At 36.4% G+C, this 25,151-nt stretch overlaps 2 protein-coding genes and 1 pseudogene across 3 annotated transcripts; all 3 read right to left on the bottom strand.

Annotated features, from left to right (window-relative positions):
* Positions 1–5,020: 5,020 nt before the first annotated feature.
* Positions 5,021–8,208, bottom strand: LOC143635448 (putative cysteine-rich receptor-like protein kinase 20). The gene is made up of 7 exons (XM_077103282.1): positions 7,461–8,208; positions 7,228–7,353; positions 6,866–7,050; positions 6,578–6,788; positions 6,183–6,420; positions 5,689–5,839; positions 5,021–5,585 (listed from the first exon to the last, which is right to left on the bottom strand). Exons 1-7 carry the CDS (start codon positions 8,206–8,208, stop codon positions 5,280–5,282), a joined length of 1,965 nt encoding a protein of 654 aa, XP_076959397.1. The 3' UTR covers positions 5,021–5,279.
* Positions 8,209–8,560: 352 nt separating this feature from the next.
* On the bottom strand, positions 8,561–16,886 carry LOC143635447 (cysteine-rich receptor-like protein kinase 10; annotated as a pseudogene). Its single transcript, XR_013154056.1, has 9 exons — positions 15,955–16,886; positions 15,804–15,873; positions 11,242–11,887; positions 10,723–10,833; positions 10,471–10,649; positions 10,162–10,372; positions 9,833–10,070; positions 9,486–9,636; positions 8,561–9,391 (listed from the first exon to the last, which is right to left on the bottom strand). The product of XR_013154056.1 is annotated as a cysteine-rich receptor-like protein kinase 10 (transcript).
* A 1,530-nt stretch (positions 16,887–18,416) lies between these two features.
* Positions 18,417–23,912, bottom strand: LOC143635446 (transcription factor ILR3-like). The gene is made up of 6 exons (XM_077103281.1): positions 23,805–23,912; positions 23,697–23,707; positions 22,687–22,740; positions 22,546–22,617; positions 22,275–22,446; positions 18,417–18,987 (listed from the first exon to the last, which is right to left on the bottom strand). The coding sequence occupies exons 1-6, from the start codon at positions 23,910–23,912 to the stop codon at positions 18,709–18,711; spliced, it is 696 nt and encodes a 231-aa protein (XP_076959396.1). The 3' UTR covers positions 18,417–18,708.
* Positions 23,913–25,151: the final 1,239 nt, after the last annotated feature.

Below are 25,151 nucleotides of genomic sequence, written 5' to 3'. Positions count from 1 at the left end.
TTTGCTATTCAAAACGGGGTTGCAGCGCAACTTGTTGTCTATTTGTCTGCCACTTTATTATAATCGTTTTATGTTTAACAAGAAACATATTATTGTATGATCAAAAAGAAACTTTCTAAAAACGTCATTGTAACACTTATTTTTTTAGAAGTATTTATAAACTATTGATTGAATGATGAAAAGGCATATTTTCATTAACGATTACAATGGCTTAAATAAGCCAAATTACAACAACCTTAATCAATGACTAGGAGAGTCTTGAGGCAAAGTATATGGTGGTCAAGAACTGCCACAAATCCTATCCATAAATATACATAATATAATAAGGAAAGTACTAAATTACATGGATATTATTTTACAACACTATTCTCTTTAATATGCCCCGCAAGATGAAGGAGCCATCGGATGCTCCAATCTTGGATCTTAGACGAAGAAACGGTCCACGACTTAGAGGTTTTGTAAGAACATTGGCTAGTTGATCTTCAGAGTGGATGTGTTGTACACGTAATGAACCATTCGCGATTTTTTCGCGAACAAAATGATAGTCTAGAGCCACATGTTTCATACGTGAATGGTAGACCGGATTTGCACACAAATATGTAGCTCCCGCATTGTCACAAAAGAGTGTGGGTGATTTTGGCATAGAGAAACCAAGTTCCAACAGTAAGTTTTGAACCCATGAAAGTTCAGCCGCACTATTTGCTAATGCCTTGTACTCGGCTTCGGTGGAGGAACGAGAGACGGATTTTGACGCGATGAACGCCATGAGAGGATGTTTGACCCAAGATAGATGATGTAGGCAGTAGAGGATCGCCCCCCATCAGTAATACCACCCCAATCGGAATCGGTGAAGGCCTGAAGATCAAGCCGAGAGCCACGGTTGAGAAACAATCCGTGATGTATTGTACCCTTAAGGTACCGGAGGACACGTTTTAATGCTTGCCAATGAAGTTCGGTAGGTGCATGCATATATTGTGAGAGCCTGTTGACCGCGAAGGATACGTCGGGTCGTGTAAAAGCAAGGTATTGGAGAGAACCAACAAGTTGGCGGTATGGTGTAGGATCAATTTTTGACGATCCATCAACAAGGGCTAGGTTCTAGGTAGAGCTGAGTAGCGTAGCAACAGATTTTGCACCATCCATGCGGAACTTGGTTAGTAAATTCTGAATATTTGCATGTTGAGATAGAAAGAGGCCATTAACAGTGGGAATGACTTCTATCCCAAGAAAGTGATGCAACATACCAAGGTCTTTAATGGAGAACTTGTCGGATAATGTGCGGATGACCTGTTGGACAAAAGAATGTGTGTTGCCGGTGATGACAATGTCATCAACATATACTAGAAAATAGCAAATTACGCCCTCATGATTGTGAATAAACAAGGATGGATCAGCCAAAGATTTTTTAAAACCAAGATGTAAAAGGAACTTAGTGAGTTCTAAATACCAAGCACGAGGTGCTTGTTTGAGACCATAAAGCGATTTTTGAAGACAACAAATGTGGTTGGGAAAATCCGGGTGAACGTATCCCGGTGGTTGGGACATGTACACATCTTCATTCAAGGTACCATGTAAGAAGGCATTATTAATGTCAAGTTGTCGGGGAGGCCAATTTTGGGATAAAGCAATGGTAAGAACCGTACGAATGGTGACGGGTTTAGTGACCGGACTAAAAGTCTCAAAGTAGTCTTTACCATATTCTTGGAGGAATCCCTTGGCAACAAGACGAGCTTTTTATTTGTCAATAGATCCATCCGGACGTCGTTTTATCCGAAACACCCACTTGCATCCAATGGGTTTGTGATGCAATGGAGGGATGAGTTCCCATGTGGCGTTTTTAAGAAGAGCATTGAATTCACTATCCATAGCTTTACGCCATTCGGGATCTTTCAAGGCTTGGGTATGGGTGGTAGGTTCCATAGATGATGGAATCGGATGAAGTGTGGTGGTGTTGACAAATTTCGAATTGAAATATTTTGGGTTCGGTTTCCGTTGACGAGGATGATGTGAAGGAATGGTGTTGGAGTTATTTGGTGAGGGAGGAACATATGAGGGAGTGGTTGTTGAGTGTGTCGTGAGGGGAGAGGATGGAGTGGATTGGTGAGGTGAGGGTTGAGGGGAAAGAGGAGTGGCAGTGGGCTCAAGTTGGGAAGTGGCGATGGGTTGAGAGCTAGTAAATTGAGATGAAGGGCTGGATGGAGTGGAGATGGGATTAATGGGGCTGATGGGCTCAGGTTCGGGCCCAAAAGGGTGAGGTTGGATAGGAGGACGAGAATGAGGCTTTTGTGGTAGGGAAGGAGTAGTATGGCAGTGAGTTTTGGGAGTGGGTGTAGAAGGAGGAATTCCTAAAAATGTTTCAACAGTAGGAATATGAGAAGGGGAGCATTGTTGAGTATGAAATGGAAAGAGGGTCTCCACAAACTCAACATGACGGGAATGATATAGGCGACGGGTTGTAGGAGCATAACATTTGTAGGCCGATTTAGAAGGTGAGTAACCCAAAAAGATGCATTGTTCGGAGCGGGGATGAAGTTTGGATTTGGCATATGGGCGAAGCCACGGGTAGCATAAGCATCCGAATGGTTTGAGTTTGGTGTAGGTTGGATTTTTTGTGAAAAAGAAGGGTATAAGGAGTTTTGAAATCTAGGATGGGTGTGGGTAAACGATTGATTAAGTAAACGGCGGTTTGGAACGCATGTGTCCAAAAAGTAAGAGGGAGTCGTGCATGGTGAAGTAGAGATAATCCGGTCTCTACAATGTGCCGGTGACGACGTTCGGCAACACCATTATGTTCTGGAGTATGAGGTAGGGTAGTAAAATGAGAGATTCCTTGGGATTAGAGATAAGTGGTTAACCCAATATATTCACCACCATTGTCGGTAAAAAGTGAGATTAAGGGTGTTTGAAAAAACTTTTCAACAAGCACTTAGAATTGTGGAAACAATTTGGACACATCAGATTTATGCTTCATTGGGTATAGCCAAATATACTTAGTGTGAAAATCGACAAAGATCACGTAATAAGTGAAACCATCAACGGATTTTTCCACCGGTCCCAAACATCCGAATAGATTAATTGTAATGGTTTAGTGGTGGTAAACGAATTCATGCCAAACGAAGTTTTATGACTTTTATTAATTGAACATGAATTACAATGAAAATTGAGAAAGTTGAAATTTAAACCTAAGCATTTAGCTATTTTCTTGAAAATCTGAATAGACGGGTGCCCAAGTTTGTGGTGCCAATCAAGAGGCGATGTGGTGGACACCACATTTATTTGAGGCGACGATGGAAGATTGGCATAGTAGACATCAAGGTAGTTCTCTCCCCGCATTAGACGTGCCCCCTGCGAAGATCCTTGACAAAGAAATGGGTGGGGAAAAATTCCACCGAAACATGGTTAGTTTTACATAACTTAGCAACAGATATGAGTTTGTTTTTGAAATGAGGAACACATAAGACATCCTTTAAGGAAAGAGAACCATTTGACATAGGAAGAAAAGATTGACCAATGTGAGTTATGATTAGAGTATTACCATTGCCAAGGACAATTTTATCGGGTCCTCCATATTCGGATATGGAGTGGAAAGACGCACGATCTAGATCGACATGATTAGAGGCCCCGGTGTCGAACATGTACGATGAGGTCGCGACATTAGCGGTAGGTGAGGTCTTGTTTTGGGTCATGGAACTTTCTGTTTGAACTTGATTTTCGCGAAGAAACTTAGCAAGCTTCATACACTCTTTTGCTTCATGACCTGAAAAATGGCAAAACTGGCAATAAACATTAGTGCGAGTCTCGCGAGTACCACTATTAGAACTGTTGGACCAATGAGACCGAGAGGTTTTGTTGTGGAAGTTTCCTTGATTATTACGATGATCGGGTGTAGATCTGAAATTGGAACGGGCTTGACGGTGAGTGTAGTTGGCAGTAGTGATGGTAGGCTGTTGTGGAACAACCATGTGATTGAGTTCTCGTTCATAATCTACCAGCTTCTCGAACAGTTCCGGGAAGATAATTTTTTAGTGGAGTAGGCGGAGTGAGGTTGCCATGTTTTTAAATTCATCACCCAGTTGACATAAAATGTGGACCATTAGATCCTCATCCTTGACAGGTTCTTTCACCAAAGCGAGTTCATCGGCAATCGATTTCATGTCACGTAGATACTCGGTGACATTGCGGCTTCCTTTCGGGTTCGAAGCAAGTTTGGATTTTAAGGAAATAACTCGGGATCGATATGTATTTGCATAGCTCGTAAGGAGCAGTTCCCAAGCCTGTTGGGAGGTTTCAGCAGAAGCGTCTGAATGGTCGGTGAGCAGCTGCCAAGCAGGGCGGCCAGGATGGCCTGATCTTGACGGTACCAGGTATGAAAATCAGGGTTGGGCTTGGTTCGTTCTGTATCAAGAAACTTTGCCGGAACCGGTACGTCTCCGGTAAGAAAGTGAACCAAATCTAGGCCGATGAGAGTGGAATAGACATGTTTACGCCAAACTGAGAAGTTATCGTTTGTGAGAGTAACATCGAAGTGGGTAGAGGCAGTGATTTGAACAACTGTGGATGGAGCCATGGTAATTGGAAGAAAAAAAATTGGAAGACAAGGATCGCCGATTACTCTTTTGAGTGTTTAGGCTTTGATACCATATAAACTATTGATTGAATGATGAAAAAGCATATTTTCATTAGCGATTACAGTTGCTTAAATAAGCCAAATTACAACAACCTTAATCAATGACTAGGAGAGTCTTGAGGCGAAGTATACGATGGTCAAGAACTGCCACAAATCCTATCCATAAATATACATAATATAATAAGGAAAGTACTAAATTACATGGATATTATTTTACAACATTATTCTCTTTAATAGTATTCACACCCGCTAGTCTGACCCGCGATCTCACCAAAAGCAGCCACGCAATTAACGCATCCGCTAGTACTACAAGCGGATCCCATCCCTTTTCGTCACATCACCACAACCGTCTGGGTCATTCTCACCGCCACATCCACTATTCAAACTAAGTGGATCGCCCATTTTCAAAATACTAAAACACAAGTGGGGCATATGAAGTTTGAATTATGTCTCCAATAAGGCCCACATTAATACATGAGTTGAACTGGAATATTCACATAATTGTGAAACTGAAGTTTGGTGATATATTTATCAAGTTCAAGAAAATATTGAACTCGTGTAATTGGTTCGATGAACCTGCCATAAGCACAACTACTAATTACAAGCAAGAAGCAACATGTGAACTTGCTAGATAATATGAAGGTCGTGTGGCTCAATCACTCGTTGTCGTAGTTTCTTTGAAGACAGCCACAAATCTAGCATATGACAATGGGGCTTCAAAGCCGGACACAAATCTAGCAAATGACATTGGGGGTTCCGATGGTATGGGAAGTTGTGTGGACCAGTGGCTTTCCAGCATAAAAACAACGGTTGACATGGCTGGGCGATCTTGTGGGTCTTCCTGAACGCATAATAACGCGATATTGATCCATCTAAGAGCTTCGTCAATAGCAACATTTTGAACTAGTGAACGATCTATTAATTGTTCTCCTTTGTTTTCTTTCCATAAGCGCCATGCCTACAATAATTGGATACATTAAAGATTGTTCGTATTTCTAAATATATACCCTAATATAACCAAAGATTCTATCGAATATATATAGTGAAAGTAAATTGCTTACTGTGGAGAGGAAGTTTTGAGGCTCATCGTCTAAACAGAATCTGTTGTTTCGTTGTCCAGAAACGACTTCTAACAATACCACGCCAAAACTATTAACATCTGATTTTGTTGAGAATAATCCCTCCATTGCATATTCGGGTGCCATGTATCCACTGTGGCAATATGGTACATTATCAGTAACAAAAAGGATATAGGCCGTTCCGAAAGAAAAAATATATATATTAAAACATTGCAGATTATCGGAGGTGGTTATTAGTTTGGGAGTGATTATATATAACTATTTATTGAATTTTAAAAGTAGATGTACCAATTCATATTGAAATGTTTGATTGAAAAAAGTGTGTTTGCTTGTCTATTCTAGAATGAATTAATTGTTTTTAATAAGTAAAGGTTGTAAAAGTAATCAATTCCAAACACCTTTAAGATCTAATTCATATAAAATAATAAAAAATAAAAAACTAAAATATGAAGCATTAAAATGGATTAGTAGATTACTAAGTTCCAATGATTCTATTGGTGTTAGCTTCCATTTGATTGCACCCGAAAATTCTAGCAGTGCCAAAATCTGATATTTTTGAGTTCATCTCACTGTCCAAAAGAATGTTGCTCGCTTTCATATCCCTATGAACTATTTTGAGGCGCGAGTCTTCATGTAAGTATCGGAGTCCCTTAGCGATTCCACTTATGATGTTCGAGCGCTTAGCCCAGTCAAGTTCCTTGCACTTTTTAAGATCTGTTACATTAAAATGTTAAAGAGAGAACTTTAAAAAAATAATCTATTGATTAACTTAATTGTACAAAATCCCTATTAAGAAATGGGGTTTCCGTGACAAGAAGTTTGTCGTAAAAGGAAGTTCTAGATCTCTTGTGATGAGAGAATAGAGACGAACCAAACAAGAAGGTTTCAAGACTATTGTTAGCCATAAACTCGTAAATCAAAATTCGTTCGTTTCCTTTTATGCAATAACCCAAAAGCCGAACTAGATTCTTGTGTTGCAATTTTATTATCAGCTGTACTTCTGTCTTGAACTCTTTTAGACCTTGCCTAGAGTTGCTAGATAGCCGTTTCACGGCTATTCGTTTTCCATCTAGAAGTTGACCCTATAAAAAGGAATTCAAAAGGCTGAAGTGAAAAGATGATTAATTAAGGATTTTAAAACTACTTGTTTGATAATTACTTTGTAGACGGGACCAAAACCACCTTCTCCAAGCTTATTTTCGACAGAAAAGTTATTGGTGGCAACTTGTATGGTCCTTAAATCGAAGAAATTTATATCTCCGGTGTCGTCATCTTCCCTATCATTGTCATTACTATCGGATGAATCGTTGTTTAATTTTGTATGTTTCTTGGGTAGCAATTGACCTATATCAAATTAAATCATTTTTCACAAAGAACATTATCATTTTCGGGATACTTGAATCCATGGTTATTGTATAAACATAACTAGTTTAGCGGTATACTTAATGTGTAGTAAAAACTTTCCAACATCAACAGCTTTTTATAAGAAGTACAAGCGAGCTCGATCAGTTATGTTATTACCTTGATACTTTTGTTTTTTATGTTGTCGTCGATAAATAAAGATCACTACTGCAATCACCATAACAGATGCTGAAATTGGACCAACGATCATGAGTACTCTTATGCTACTTCTGTTTGTAATTCGTCCTGTAAACGTGACAGTTAAGTGTCCAAATTAAAATATACGATCGATAACAATATGGTTTGATCAGAAAGAGTTTAAGAATTAATTAAAAGTAGTATAAACCACTCGCCTGGTGGAACCGGATACCATGTCGAATTGACACAACTATAATTCTCGTATCGCAGAATACAACTAGGATTGTAAACTCCTACTCCCAAACTTCTGTCCAATAATCGACTAAATGCAGTAACTCTAGCCAAACAATCGTCGCATTCAGTCGTAGACAAATCAGGTGTACACTGCATGTATGCATATATAGTCCACAATATTCCTGGTACAGTCATATTGCCTGAAGCATATTTACGGAGCGGCCCACCATTTGCTGCTTCTAGACGCAGTGCGTCAAGCAACGTCACCACTGTCTGGTTCCATTGATCATAGCTAGAATTTTCAATACGATACGGATTGTAGCCGTAGGCAGGATCAGCATCATATGATAGGTAATTCAATGACCTGTTTGAGTACTTTAGAAAACAAAAGTCATACCATCCTGCAGCCTCGGTTGTATTACCGCAATGGTTTATTAACTTGCGACTGGCATCGTCTACACATCTTTTGCAGCTTTCAGGTTCAATGTCTCCGCGGCATAGGGCAGCTGCATTAGCTTGTCCAGACGTCGAATGGTAAAACCCAAAACCGTTATTTGTTCCAGTGATGGTGTAGAATACGTTTTCAAGGTCTTGATTGTAAGGAGAGTTAAGTTCGTAAGTACCAGTGTCACCGCAGTACGGTCCCCAGAAATTACTTTCCGCTGTTGCGATATTACATATGCATAATAAGATTAATAAAAGAAACAAGAACCAGATGTGTAAATTCATTTCTATTGATCCTTGATTCATAACTGATGTGAAGAATAAAAATTAGTGACAACTTCGTCGTCTAGGATATGTGCTCTCATTTCTTGTTGATCTAATTATATATAATCATTAATTAGCATAATAAAACAAGGACATAAAACAATAAGCATTGTAACTAGTGTAACAATTAGAAAAACTATTACATTTTTTGTTTGATAATGAAATGCGAATACAAAATATTATAGAGACAATATACACAATATACGCCCTATGATTTAAAGACAGATTTCTTACGGTTGATAAGAGGTTTTGGGGCTGATCTTGGTGAAATAAACGATTATTTCGTTGTCCAGAAACGATTTCTAGCAACAAAACACCAAAACTGTAGACGTCTGATTTTGTGGAGAATAGTCCTTCCATTGCATACTTTGGTGCCATGTATCCACTATCATTATCAAGATTCATCATAGGTTGTAAATATTTTCTAGAACGAAATGTATGTTGTGAAAATTTATGCTTGATTCAGATTAGCTCATTTTAAGAGATTTAGCCTTATATAGTTGGTCGATATAAGAGTGTGCTAACTTTTTAGAAAAGCTAAGTACAATTTCCTCCGATCGCTAAAGAATAAGTTCAACTCGAGTTTGTAGGAGGTATTGCGTGATGGATAATAAATGTAGATAGTTGTAATAAAAATCAGCAATCAAAGACCAAGACAAAGAGCAAGAGCTACTAATGTATACACAATCAAAATTTCAGCAACCAAAACTTTGTTTTATCAAATAATTTAAATATTTAATACAATGAACAACCAAAAAGTCAGAATAAGTCAATCGGCAATATATGCACTAAAGAAACGAAATACGTTCTTATGTTCACAATCTCCAACTAGCTACCTAGAAGCCGTAGTAGAACGTGTTACGGAGGGATTTGCACTTAGGTCGCTAGTTGTCTTAGTTTGTTCAGAAACAGATTCAAATCTAGCAAATGACAATGGTGGTTCCGATGGTGGAGGAAGTTTAGCGGACCATTGACCTTCTGGCATGAAAACAACCGTTGACATAGTTGGGCGGTCTTGGGGATCTTCTTGGACACATAATAACGCGATATTGATCCATCTTAGAGCTTCGTCAATTGCAAAAGTCTGGATTAGACGGTTATCTATCAGTTGTTCTCCTTTGTTGTCATTCCATAAGCGCCACGCCTTTAATAATCAAATACGTTCAAGTTTATAAAAGTCACTATACTCAACATATGTCGTAGGATTTATAGGAAAGAAGAATAGACGGATTTCTTACCGTTGAGAGGAGGTTTTGAGGTTGATCTTGGTAAAGGAAACGATTATTTCGTTGTCCGGAAACTATCTCTAACAACAAGACACCAAAACTGTATACGTCTGATTTTATCGAAAATAGTCCTTCCATTGCATACTCGGGTGCCATGTATCCACTTCACAATAAAGATTAATCATTAGTAAGTATTTTCAAAATTGAAAGTATGTTGTAACTTGTAATAATAAGAAATATATCACATGAATAATCAAATATTGTTCTATATATATACACACCTTTGATACTGTCATATTGACCCTTTGGTTTTAATGATTACTTAGTAAGTTAAAAATTAGTATAATTTGAGAACTTACTAAGTTCCAACAATTCTATTGGTAGCAGCTTCCATTTGATTGCCTCCAAAAATTCTAGCAGTGCCGAAATCCGAAATCTTTGCATTCATTTCGTTATCCAATAGAATGTTACTCGCCTTCATGTCCCGATGAACAATTTTAAGACGTGAGTCTTCGTGGAGGTAACGAAGTCCCTTTGCGATTCCAATCACAATATTGGAACGCTTAGCCCAGTCTAGTTCTTTACACTTGTTAGCATCTGTTACGAAAAAAACTTAGTTGGTTCACTCATCAAAGATTACCTAAGCTAAGGCTAAACATACATAATTAATTTTTTAGACAAAACTAACCAAAGAGGAAGGTGTTGAGACTATTATTAGCCATAAACTCATAGATGAGAAGTCGTTCGGACCCTTTTACACAATAACCCAAAAGCCGAACTAAATTCTTGTGTTGAAGCTTTATAATTAAGTTTACTTCGGTCTTAAACTCTACAAGACCTTGCCCGGAGTTCTTAGATAACCGTTTCACAGCTATTTCTTTTCCATCTTGTAGTATACCCTATAAAATAGTTCAAAAAGTAAATACTATAAGTTATAATTATTTGATGTAAAATTGATAGGCATATATTTTTGATAACTATAAAAATTGTTTGTTACTTTGTAAACGGGACCAAAACCGCCTTCTCCGAGCTTATTTTCCTGTGAAAAATTGTTGGTAGCAATCTGTATGGTACTTAGATTGTAGGAATTCATCTCTCCCGTGTCGTCATCTTCCCTTTCACGCTCGTTACTTGAACCGTCACTAAGCTCCACTTGAACCTCCGGTAACAAGGGACCTATCCAAATTTAACATGTACTAAATGTTCAATTTTCTTAAAAACAGCATCTTATAGGAAACTCTAAGTTTACCTGTTTGATTCTTCCTTTTCTTCCGTCGTCGGAGAGTAAGGAAAACTACAACAATGATCACCGCTACCGCTCCTAAGATCGGGCCAACGATGACTCCAATGTTGGTCTTACCTGCAAACATGACGGTTTAGTAATCTAACACAATAATAAAGTTAACAGATCCAATCATCAAAAGCAGTGTTGTCTTCAAGATTTTGAGTGCCCCAATCGAATACTAAAAAATGAGCCCTTAAATATAAATTAATCTCAGAGATCCACAAATATTATCAATTACTAATACAGTTAAGACAACATAGTGTAGCCAGAGTGAGGGCAACCGGCTTTCTAAATTAGAGAGTGCATTGGCCTAACACACAAGAAAGTCGACGTTCTAAAAGAAAAAAAAAAGATTACATTACATTCGGATTTTAATTAAATGGATGTTGAGGGATAAATAAAATAATTATTATAATTAAACAATCATTATTTAATTAAAATGATTGTGCCGGCCCCGATTAAAAGAAGCTAAAAAACACTTGCCTAAAGATGTCGAAGGTGGAGACGATGGAGGCGTCGGAAGTGGAGACAATGGAGGGGACGGAGATGGTGTTGGGGCCGGAAGCCAAGTCGGACCGAAAAACGAATAATTCTCATACTGAAGAACACAACTAGGCCTGAAAACTCTTCCACCCACTCTTCTAATCAAGGGGCTAATCATGTCAAAGGCTACGCTTAAGCAATCGCGGCAATCCATCGCAGATATATCCGGTGTACACTGCATAATTGCATACACGGTCCAAAACCCGGGTGGCGTTAAGTTTCCAGAAGCATACTTCCGGAGCTGCCCGCCACCCTCAGCCACGGGTAACAACTCGCTCAACAAATCCCGCACCGTCTGATTCCATGTCGCAAACGTGGAATCAGACGCATTTCGAGTGTTTGTAATGTACAAACCAAACTGATTATCTATCGAACCCATAGACCGGTTCGAGTACCTTAAGAAACATGATTCATACCATCCAGCAGCCTCTATTTGAACTGGACAATCTTGTTTTAGCCGACGTGTAGCGTCGTCTACACATCTACGGCAGTCTTCGGGTTCTACATCTCCACGGCACTGGGCAGCCGCGCTGGCTTGTCCAGACGTGGAGTTGTAGAACCCGAACCCGTTATTTATTGTGGTTAACTCGAATAGTACATCATCCAGGTTTCTTCGGTAGTGTAGTTACCGGACCTGCCGCCGCCCCAGAATTCGTCTTGGCTGGTGGCAAGATTGAATATGCATATTAAGATTAGAACAAAATAGATGAGGATGTCCATTTGGGTTAATAGTGTACCAAGTGATTGATTTATGGTTTGATACTTTGAATAAGTTATATATTATTATAGGAATTAAATGACTTAGTCAATGGAGTTGGTCAAACTGTTGAAAATGAAAAAGTTAACTAGACCTCATCAAGTCAATACAGATACATTTTGTTTTAGTTTATAGATATAAAAAACTAGTAGCTAGGATGGTATGAAGAATGTATATAAAACATGAAATCATTATTAGAAATAGCATAAGAACTAATCAAAATAAAGTTGTAAGTTATTGTGCGGATTCTTCACGGTGTCGGTATATAGTAACGACACAAGTAAGTTCATGATAGCAGAAAATACTTTATTTCGAATACAACTATGTTTTTATAAAAGTTATATAAGAACATTGAGAAAAAAAATAACCACGACCACATATCTAGTTATTTTATAAGCTAACGAACACAAGTTAATAAAGAAAAATAAAATTATTAAAAAGTTAAATAGGGTAAATAAAATGATAAATAAAAGGGGTAAAATCAATGCAAAACAAAGGGGTATCACTATACTACCGTCCCCTTCTCTGCTTGCTTTTACTGGCGAATTACTGACAAAGTAAAAAATTCATTCCTTAAAAACGAGGAAATCCGAAAATTTCCACCACATGTGTCCGTCGATAAGTGCTGGTTTAACCCTATAGTAATCAGTGGTTAAAGTTATTAAGTGGCATTGTATTTACATTATCACTTTTTTTACCTTTTTTTATTTTTTTGATAGGTTGGCCCCTTATCAAAGTTACCGCAAAAAATATGAAAGTAAAAAAAAAAATGAAATTTTTAATAATATAGCTCATACGTTTACCCATTGTTCATAGTTAACCCGGAACATTATTTTGATTTACAAAATAAAATCCAGATGGGAAATTCGTTCGTGTTGATTATTGACTAAGCGATTAAGGGTTTTATTAAGGTTAAAGATGGTCTTAATCGTATGAATAAGTCTTAATTTGGAATCGGTCGAAGTTATGAAAAAGAAGAAAACAAAAACAAAGTAATGATTTAGGTAGACCCTGGTTACAATAAGATAACATTTCTTATAATAAAGTTTTATGCGTATTATTTTGACTAATTAGTTTCCTTAAATTTGTTTGTTTAGGTCATCAGATGTTGGAAATAAAGAAAGTTTGGTACAAATGCTAACTACCTACTTGTTTCTTAAGATAAAGTCATAAAACAGTTATTTTTATTTGTATTTGGAAAATTGTTATAACGTATGTTTTTTTATCTAGAACGATGAACATTAGCTAAACCCCTAAAAAGCTCTCAGAGTCTTAGGTAGGTTTGATATCATGGGACATAATCCACCTAGTGGCGCTTCACGCAAACACAAGAATATGACGCGTGAGTGAGATTTGTACGGTGATGACAAGCATATCGTATGTTATTAATTAAAGAGAAGTCTAATGGATCACCACCCCACACGAATCATTTTTATATTTTAATAACAGATTTTTATCGTGTATTGATACATACATGTGGTAAGTATAAGAAATCACACCTTAGTTTTCACACTAGATTGGTAACACGGTTGGTCTCTAAATTGGATGTTTGTCTACTTTTGACGGGACTCGTTACATCCATGTAAGGATTTATTAGTCATGTTGGGTTATATTTTCTAAATCATTGGGCCTATTTTACTCTACATCATCATTTGTTAGCTAAAGTCCGAAGATTATCCCTACCATTTGATTTGGTTTAATTCAATGTTCAATCATAACTTTTGTAATTTATCTTTTATAACCAAACAATATGTGTAATACTAACCAAATTCTTCTCGACGATATGATATCCTACTTACACCATCTATCTAAGTTAATATGATTTTGCATGATTTAATGATGGCCATCAATGCACGAGACGTGTTCATTCGGATTCATGTGCCTGATATGATTTTCGAGTTTAACTTGTTTTCAACATATAAATTATTTTAGTTTGTGTTGGGTGTCCATTTTCATTGTGTCTTTAAAAGTAAAGGCCCATGATTTCCTATCATTGAAATTTAGCTTATCAAATAGGCCATCTCACCATCATTTGATTTTAGCTTATTAAAGCTTGAATGGATCGTAACTAGAGTTAATAGGCCCATTTTTTTACTCGTCTCGGGCCCTCAAATTTTTGGGATTCTCAAAGACGGACCATGACTCCTCTATTAAAGAAAAAACTTTTAACAAATCAAATAAATTCAAAACAACACCTCAAAGTATTTGACTTGACTTTACACTAATATATACAGTAGAAACTCGATAAATTAATACTCGATTATTTAATAAACTCTTTAAGATAATATTTTTTGCCGGTCCCGACTCGGGGATAGGGTGCTAAACTAATAATTCGCTAAAATTATAAGATAAAACATTTTTGATAATTTCTTTAGACCCCATATAAAATATAAATTAATAATTCCTTATATATAGCATATTACATGAATGATTAATGAAGGTTTCTTGAAAAATGACTCAATTGTCTTTTGTTTTATGTTGAAATCAATTTCCCCTTGAATCTCGTCTCTAATTTTCCTTAGCATGGTAAGAACTTCTGGTGTTGTTTTCTCATAGCTCAACAAGAAATTGTTCAATGTGATTGCCGCTTTAATAGCTTCGTTTCGCAAAGGGGGCTCCATTGTAGAACTTCCATCATCTTCTTCATCGATATCATCTTTATTAATTCCAATAACGCTTTCAATAATTTCTTCATCAGTCAACAACTGTGCAACTACATTTTCTTCTGGGTGAGTCAGAACATCTTCGACATCCATTGCATTGCGATAACCCAACTCTTTGATCAAATTCTGAAGTTCTTGAGTGCTTTCACCACCGTCATCTGAGTTCTCAAAAGTCATGTTATATGTTGATCGAAGTTTACAATGACGAAAGCAGTTCGCAATTGTATTTGCACGAACATCTATAGTCCATGCTGAAATTGCAAGATTCATTGCATCTAATACATTTATTTTTGCTGGATTTGGAACCCCTAATTCATAACCCTCCAAAAGACTTCTATAAAATCGACGGAGATAATGCATCTTAAAAGCTCGTATGATCCCCGCGTCACAAGGTTGAATTTTTGAAGTTGTGTTTGGTGGCAAAAAAAAATAATTCAACATTTCGTAATCCTTCAATAATTTTTGAATGAGCAGGGAATTATCCACAATCAAGAGAATTTTTCTTCCAACCATTTTTTTATCAAGTTGGCGAACATATTCTTCAAATGTGTCATCAAGTTGGCGAACATATTCTTCCAACCATTTTTTTATCAAGTTGTGTGTATGATTTGTTTGTATTAACCTATTTTTATTTTCTATTTATATAGAAAATATTTTTAATGTCCATAAAGTGATACATTGAACACAAAAAACATAATAAGGTGGGAGATTGAAGGTTTCTTTCAAATTGGGTCGTTCATTTGATATACATGCATTGTATACAATAATTAAGTGGAAACTTGAAAGGTGTTTGTAAACTAAGTATTTCACTATAAATTAATAAAATATTAATTAATATATAAATTAATAATTATTAATTTATTGATTAATTAATAACTCTTTTAATTAATAAATTTTAGTGGTTCTAAGTATATTATTTTATAAAGTTTCTACTGTATGTCCATACATCATCCAACATTAATAACATGTAACAACCAACCAAATACAAACAAAAATAATGTGTCCAATTCTTTACAAACAAAACATAACATAGATAGTCAATTCAAACATGGTTCAAACACTAAAAACTTAACTCATGGAACCCAATATAACACAACAATTGCCACAAGAGCCAAGATCATGTCACCTTTTTATACCATCTTTTTCCACATCCTACATCACATGAATTAATACAAATCATTATCATTATAAGTTATATACAAATTTATATTTAGGTAACATAAACAGATTTACCTGACGCGTTCGGGGATGGAATATTCGGCCTTGAATCGTTGTCATAAAACTCAAAATCATCATACCACATGCCACAACTCACTCCAAGCATCTCCCATCCCATTCGATTCAACACATATGTTTGATACGTCGTTAAAAGCTCCCCCAAACACTTTACACAATCCGACTCGCTTAAATCTTGACTACACTGCCCCAACCCATACCTCTCTCTATTGTTCCCAACATCAATAACATCCGTCGCATACATCTGTGGTGCTTTAGAAACATTTGTTACTAATGTTTCCATCATCGAGAATCCTCTTGTGAACTCATCAACATCATCAAGTCCATGGTTCCCATAACTTGACGAGGACGAGCTATTCCAAAGTTCACCAAAGAAAATATTATTCGAGAACCTTACATTGCACAAACTAGACCATATTACCAAACGTGTGCTTTCGGGACATTCTTTGAAAGATGTGCTAATGGAATCGTTTAAACAGTTCGAGCACATGATGGGAGAAAATCGTCTGCTCGACACCACCCCAGACCATAAACTCGGTCTGAACCATTCCCTACACTAGTATTGAAGAACCCGCCTTGAAGAGGTGCATTCACGACTAAGGAGTCTAAAAGGGTTTTGAGGTTTGTTTTGTAGACGGTGGTCACATATGGGTTCAGAGCATCTAAACATTCGGGACCCAAATGAGTAGCACCATTTACGTGACAAACCCCTAATAGAATAAGTAACATTACACATAACATTAACTTGTCCATTTTTGAATTGATCATGTACTGTGTTACTGTTTGGTCTATTTAAATTTGACTTTTGGGTTTTTAAAATGTAAAGGTTACGTGTTAAAACTCAATTGTTAAAGTCAACCTAGTTTTGGATTTGGTCAAATGACAAGGTCAAGACCCAAGAGCCAGATATACTTTATAAAAAGTCAACGGATTATATGAATTATAAAAACATGTAAGGAAATGTGGGATTCTTTATGTTAAAAGCCAAACAGAATAACTCAATCCAAAAGACTAGTCTGATATGTGAGGGAATCCATTTGGCTTATAAATCCCACATCAGTTGCCTATACAACCGATGTGGGACAAGTCTCATACCCTGCAATGGTTTCAGTCCGTAACAATGCACCCTCCTTAAGGGCCAACGTCCTCGTTGGTCACGGCCACGTTGGTCATGGCTGGCTCACTCCAGGCCACCACTCCGAGTCCTCGTTGGTCACGGCCACGTTGGTCACGGCTGGCTCACTCCAGGCCACCACTCCGAGTCCTCGTTGGTTACGGCCACGTTGGTCACGGCTGGCTTCCTCCAGGCCACCACTCCGTGGGCCACCACTCCGAGGTTGGCTCTGATACCATTGTTACGGACTGAAACCATTGCAGGGTATGGGACTTGTCCCACATCGGTTGTATGAGCAACGGATGTGGGGTTTATAAGCCAAATGGGTTCCCTCACCTATCAGACTAGTCTTTTGGGTTGAGTTCTTCTGTTTGGCTTGTAACATTGGTATCAGAGCCAATCTCGGAGTGGTGGCCCACGGAGTGGTGGCCTGGAGGAAGCCAACCGTGACCAACGTGGCCGTGACCAACGAGGACATTGGCCCTTAAGGAGGGTGCATTGTTACGGACTGAAACCATTGCAGGGTATGGGACTTGTCCCACATCGGTTGTATGGACAACTGATGTGGGGTTTATAAGCCAAATGGGTTCCCTCACCTATAAGACTAGTCTTTTAGGTTGAGTTTTTCTGTTTGGCTTGTAACACTTTAACTAATAAGTAGCAGTAAAAACATTATAAAAATAAGTAGCAAAAAAAACAAGAAGCAACCAAGATTATCCAAGTACAGACCAAATAGATATCAAAATACCAAGATTGTACAATAACATGTTTTTTATTATTTTATACACATTTTTAATCACTTATTTTTCTTTGTTTAATAATAGTGAGCTTTCCCATGTGTTATGATGACAAGAATTCATTGTGTAAGAAAATTTGGTATATGCTTAAAACATAAAATATTTATCTTGTTTTACTAAAACTTGGTTGACCATCTACGTTGATAATGCTTAACCAAGTTTTAAGTAAATCTAGGTACTCCGTTTAAGGACTCTACAAGTTATTACACACAACTTTTTTTGACTATAATATATGCTTTCATGAAGCTACTTATTTAATTTTCGACTATTATAACATTGATAAAACACTTTTATGTTTTGTACATATATTGAATCCTCTCGTGAAGCAAATTATTGTCATAACGCACGGGAATATCCCATTAACGGGCTACCTAGATTTACTTAAAACTTGGTTGAGAACACGAGATGTATTTTTACATTTGATCGGTTCATACTTATCAACTCTTAGTTAGAAGCTATATAACTTCAATATACACTTATGTTAAAGATGATAAAGTTTAATTGATAACATGACTTCAAACATACCATGGGATCATGAAACCAATATAACAAACCACCTCAAAACATTTCAGACTTCACTTCACACCAACAATATAATGATAGAATAAGTTATAAACACAAAATTCCAGTTAATGACACTACATTACCACAATGTGTTGACTACTTGAGCTAAAGTCAAACCCATTGTGCCAAACATCCAGCAAGGTCAAAATCTGGATACATTTCAAGTTTTTAACCAACAAGTCAAATTACACTAAACTGATCATGACCATATTCATCAGTAGCTCATATCATTAGGCAAAAGTATGTTTAATGTTCACATAAATTAAAAGATTTGTTCTATGCAAGCGGCGACCGAAGAACATGATCCTTTGAGGTATCGACCGCAGCCGGGGAAGCAAACTGCCACATGGGCACTCCTTGGAATCCCATGTACCGCATATACTTGTTGCCGCCAACAGGTGTGGGCCCAGGAACTGGGACTGGCATTACAGGATGCACTGGTGGGTAATAGGCAGCTGGAGGAGGGTGGCAGCAGGCGGCTTTCAGTTGTTGCTCGAGTCTCTCTTTCTCTGACTTCAACTTCTGTTTCTCATCTCTCAGCTCGTTCTTCTCAACCTGACATAATAAAGTACAACTTTTGTGTTCAAACACACCACAATTCAAATAAGAATTGAAATAGACCAGGTTGTAAAAAGACTTGACTTACCGGCACAGGTCACAATTTGTAACAATATATTGATAAAGTTATCAACTTTATGCAGAAAACTTAGGGTTTGTTTGTTTGACCTCTTAATGGGTCTGAATGGTCCAAAGTCTGACCGAATCAGATTTCAGATTGTTTGTTTAATTAAAAATTGACATCTGAATGGTTCCATATTGCTCTTTCCGAATGAGATCTAAAATAACGCTGAATGGGATTCAAACGTAATTGCCCTTCTCCTTCTTCTCTTCTGGCAACCAAGAAGCACCATCCTCCCTTGATTTCAGCCCGATTCCAAGCACAAGCATGTATGTTTTGTTGGAAAATTTGTTACGTGTGCATTAGTTGGTTGTTATGACACAACAAATGCACACTAATAGACATTGATGAATGAGATATCGATGTGTGATTGTGTGTATTTGAAAGAAAATACTATAGTGGTGTATCCCACATCGGTGGGATGGAGAACTTGTGCCTTGTTTTTCCTCTATAAATAGAGAGGTAAACTAAGTTGCAACACACACCAAACCTTACACACAACACAAGCATTGTTGCAAGGTTTTTCCAACTTCTTCTTCTTCTACATTTCTGGTTTCTTTTATTCGAACATTTTTCAGGTTTACGGTTAACTCTGGTAGTACTACTGCTCCGGCTGTTGTACCTTGGGAAACAACGAGTTCTCTTGGGAGACTCGAAATATTGTTTTAAGGGCCTCGTGTTCAACACGATCCTCAGCCAAACCTTTTACATTTTTTTTTTGTATTGTATTTGGTTTATTTTTTTGATTCTGTATTGTATTTCAGATTCTTGTATTGTATTGTATTAGTAATAAAACTGTTTGTTAATTTTCTGTTTATTTACTCAATTCACGAATTCGGTTCCTACATGTTTTTCGTTTCCCTACTTGATTACATCTCTTGTGTTTCCCTACACTCATCGATTCTTGTCTCACGACGTCTAGGGTTCAAGCGGCTAGGACTAAAAGCTAGGATTTGTGGTTCAAACGGCTAATTGATGTTCAATTTGGTTGAATCTTGCTTTTGTTTTTATTTTTTTTTAACTTTGTAGGTGTTGTCAACCAATTAAAGGCTGATATGGGAAGACTGAAGGACGAAATTGATGCTCAATTGGTTAGTATCTTATATAGTAAGCAATTACAAGTAGCAATTGTGTGGAATTAAGTAATTAACTCGCCGAGGTAAATCTTTTGCACTGTATTGGCACATATATGCTATTTTCTTCTAATAATTTTTGTTTAAATCTTGTAGCTGTAAGTAGGGGTGTTTACGGTCCGGTTTAGCCGGTTTTTAGGTCAAACCGTTAATAACGGTTTTAGATAATTAGAAACCGAAACCGAACTGTTGATATGTAAAACCGAACCGTTACCAACGGTTTGGTTCCGGTTTGGTTTCACGGTTTGAGCTTTTGTAGTAGACCCCTTTATAGCAATGACTAGAATCTAATATAATCGAGTGTTTATTTGTTCCTTGGTATAAGTTAATTCGACCCTTAAATTTGGTATTAATTTGCTTCAGTTTTTATCACATAAGTGTAAAACTTCATTTTTACAAATACATATATATATTGCTGAAAAAATAAAACTCCATGTTTGATGCAAATCTGTAACATGTAACATATACAGAAAATGAGAAGAACTTTATGCTGTGAAACTAAGAACTAAAATCATTTAAATAACGTTGTCCAAATGAATTAAGCATAATATACACACACACACACAAAACATTCAAAAATTATGAATAGCACAATCTTATGGTCCGGTTCAGTTTTATACATCCGGTTTCCGGTGTAAACCGCAAACCAAACCATTCACCATGGTTGTAAAATTTTGAAACTGGCCAACCGATAGCTAAAAGGAAAAACCGACCGCAAAACCGAACCATGATGAGTACAGACTAGTCCAGAATGTAGTGCAGATGATGAACATGCCAAGTAGTTAGATTATAAGGTTATTGGATTAGAAGAGAAAGTATGGGTAATAGGTAATTCTAAGGTTATTGGTTTGAACCCGCTTTAGTATGTTTAAGCATATCATATAACATTGCTTATGGACATCCCAACATAACTTTGGATCAGATTCAGGAGGCTGCCAAAATAGCAGATGTGCTGTGCACACGTTCATAAGCTATCTAGAAGAAGGATATAACATTAAGGTATGCATGCATAATTTTATTTTGTCCTTAAATGATCATTTTTAAGGATGACAATGGGTCGGGCTGGGACGGTTTATGTATTCCCAACCCCAGACCCGATTATTATATGTTGTCCCAAACCCGACCCAAAACCCATCGGGTTTCGGGTATCCATCGGGTTTGACAAATGACCATTATGTTATCTTTTGCTTCTATTGTCTTAGAACATTAAACTATACGTATGTTTATATTTGCTAAAAGATAGATTGAATTATTAACTAATTTACTTCACAAGTTTGTTTACCTGATGCTTTCAGTTTACATTCAATGCTCCTCAAGAACAACCATCATTAACTATAACCAATGAATAAAAGTGGATGCTAATGTAATGTTTCATATACATGTAATTGTTATTCAAGACTTGGACTTTTGGAAAATTGATGTTGCAATCGACAAAAAAGGTGTAGACAAGGTAGACAAGGTGTGGAGGCCACAATTGGAGGATTGAACGCCAACCTGATGCATCCCAAGAAAGTAGAAGAAAGTAGACATCAAGTTTATTTCCTCATATACTTTAGCAAGGCGTAATTGATTACAAGAAAGTGACACAGATTATGATTCTTTTAATAAACTTTATATTATTGTGTTTATTCAATAAACTTTGTTATGATAAAGTCGCTGACAAACATGTAATACAAAATCGACACGCTTCATGGTTTAACATGTTGCGGCGAAACACGTGCGGGTCACCATATTGGTCAACATAAATTGTTGGTTTGCTAATTTGCAACATAGATTACTTGTTCAAACCATATGTTTGTTAATAGTTTAGAAGGGTAAAATAGTCATTCTGCACAGTTATTCAGATGTCCAACCAAACAACACTTAATCATTCAGCACTTATTCGTTCAGATACTCTTAACCATTCAGACCTCTTAATGGTTCAGCACTTAATGATTCAGCATCTGCCAAACAGCCCCTAACTAATTATAGAATCTTTGAGGTTAAAAGTAATATATACTTGACAGAAAAAGTCAAAATTAAATTTCTACCTTCAATTCATTGATTTTCACTAGCAAATCTTGTGAAGAATCTTTAAGCTTTTCAGCTTCATTTCTCAACTGAGTGACCATTCGAATAGCATCTGCCAATATAACGCTCTTATCCGTCTTGGTTGATCTTCCCGGGTCCAATATTTCATCCAATTGTTGAAACCTTTGACAAAACAATAATCAAAAGAGAAAGTTACTTCTTCCCATAAAAAGAGTACAAGTTCACATGCATGTGGTGTATAAGTAAGGTAAACATAAAACTATAGCTTGCCTGTCGTTCAATTTGTCTCTTCGTTTCTTCTCTCGACATGCTTTAGACTCGGAGCATGATCCAGGATTTTCCCTACAACAAAAGTTAATAAGCATGTGTGTCCTGAAAGAATAAACTGCAAATAATTTTAAAAAGCAATACCTCTTTCTAGAATCCTCCACCTTGGTAGCATTATATGAATCTTCAAATCCTTTACTGAAAAAGTAAAAGAAAACACACAAGATTATCTTGATGAAACTAAATAAAAACTACTCTAGTAAGTGGTAACTAAATAAAACTACTCTTGTAACTGTTTTCTCAAATGTAAATATTTCAAGCATAAATAATCAAAACACTAAAATCCGAATATCCGATTATGGTCACTCTGCAAGTCATGATAATCACCATAGTCACATTCAAACACCAAGTGACCAAACATAGCGGGTTTGCATAAAACTGAAAAAACCTAACCTAGAACTGAAACGAAACAAAAACCAACGGTTTGGTTTTATGTTTTCGTAAAAACCGAACTTTCGGTTTCGGTTTTGCGTGTAACGAAAAAACGAACCGAGTTATAGACTTTTATTTTTCATTTCAAGTTTTTGGTAATTTATTATGGTTTAATACACAGTTCAAAACAAATATTTTAGCCCAAATGTTATACTAAATTACCAATCAACTATTTATTAGCAAAGAATATATAAGCATAAGCATATATAAACATAAGCATAAGCATAAAAATATATAAGCATAAGCATAAGCATATATAAACATAAGCATAAGAATATATAAGCATAAGCATATATAAACATAAGCATAAGCATAAAAATATATAAGCATAAGCATATATAAACATAAGCATAAGCATATATAATCATAAGCATAAGCATAAGAATATATAAGGATAACTATATATGAACATAAGCATAAGCATATATAATCATAAGCATAAGAATATATGAGCATAAGCATATATAAACATAAGCATAAGCATATATAAGCATAAGCATAAGAATATATAAGCATAAGCATATATAAACATAAGCATAAACATATATAAACATAAGCATAAGTATAAGAATGTATAAGCATAAGCATATATAAACATAAGCATAAGCATAAGAATATATAAGCATAAGCATATATAAACATAAGCATAAGCATAAGAATACAATCTAAGACTCTGTGAACACAATATTTAATTATTCAATTACACTGAATATGTAGTATCAAGAATTGCACACGCAGACCATGACTCACAATAAAAAAAGGTTACTTACATTATCCCATGATGAGATGAGGAGATTGTTGGAAACTGGAGCAAAGCGAATTCTGGAAATAGCATCTTGAATTGGACTTTCTTCAAACTTTAAACAATGTGTGTTCATCTTTGTAAACTAGCAAATCTTGAAGTCGTTGAGCCTAAAGGTTTAAATAAACAGTTAAGGTGTGTCATTTGTGATCTAAATGTATATATGATGCCACAAGTGTGGCGTGTTATGTGTTGTGATAAGTAATGCTGCATAATTAATAAAAAAAACTGAACTTCAAAGTTCAAACTCATCTCCCAAAAACAACCAAATTCACACAAACAGCAAAGTATAAAGAACCACTTCAACAATATTAGTTCAAATCGGTACTGATTTTCACATCTTATGGTTCAAACTTCAAAGTATTTCAATGTTAACGCATTCTTCAAACTACTTCAGTTAAGTAAACAATGTGCATCCGTCTTCGTAAGCTGGTACGTGTTGAGGCTTTTAAGTCCTAAGCTACATAAAAATCTGGATAATAGCTAAATTTCTTACCAATTTATGCAATCGTGTAACGTTTTGTCATCATATTACGCAACACTGTGCTTACTATATGCCAGTTGTAATCTACTTGATGATATCTAATGCTTTGATCAATAAGAAACTGAAATCCAAATTCATCTCACAATAACAACAAAAACACTTACAAACACCAAAGCACACGGAACAAGTTCAACAATGTTTTTTCAGATTCTATCGTTTCCAAGTACTTCAACATTATTACTATCACACCTTCTAACTACTTCAGTGAATTAAACATACATTATATACGGTGGGCAAATAAACCGGTTAACCAAACCGAACTGGTTTGAAACCACTTGTGTAGAAACCGGTTCGGAATCAATTGAAACCGTAGGTTCGGAACCAGTTTGTAATTTTCTCCACAAAAACCGGTTAACCGAACAGAAACCGGTCAAATCCGAACTGTAACCGAACTATGATTAACTATACTAACTAACTAACTATTCTCCTAATTAACTAACTAACTAATAGTAAAAGATTCATGTCATCAACAGAATCCACGTCAGCATCAATCAGGTAGAATAAATACTAACAGTTACTGGCTTAATCGATGAAAATAGCAGAGTTAGGGTTTCGACTAGTGTATTTCATTTTAATTTTCTAATTAAATTAAAAAAAATGAGAAGTTATGAAGGATTTTGAAGATATGAGAGAGTATTACACTGACCTAGGGTTTGTTGATAAAAGTAACAGTAGATCGGTCGGATGAATCTAATAGTAATTGAATTAGGTGATTGAGAAGGTTCGTGACGTCGTGGACGGCGGTGCTGCCGGTGGTAGGTCGGTTGCGGA

The sequence above is a fragment of the Bidens hawaiensis genome, unplaced genomic scaffold, assembly GCF_021521415.1.
Source record: "Bidens hawaiensis isolate Kalapana, Puna unplaced genomic scaffold, B.hawaiensis_p1.1 tig00007515_1, whole genome shotgun sequence".
Taxonomy (NCBI): domain Eukaryota; kingdom Viridiplantae; phylum Streptophyta; class Magnoliopsida; order Asterales; family Asteraceae; genus Bidens; species Bidens hawaiensis.
This window is presented reverse-complemented; position numbering and strand designations above follow the sequence as displayed.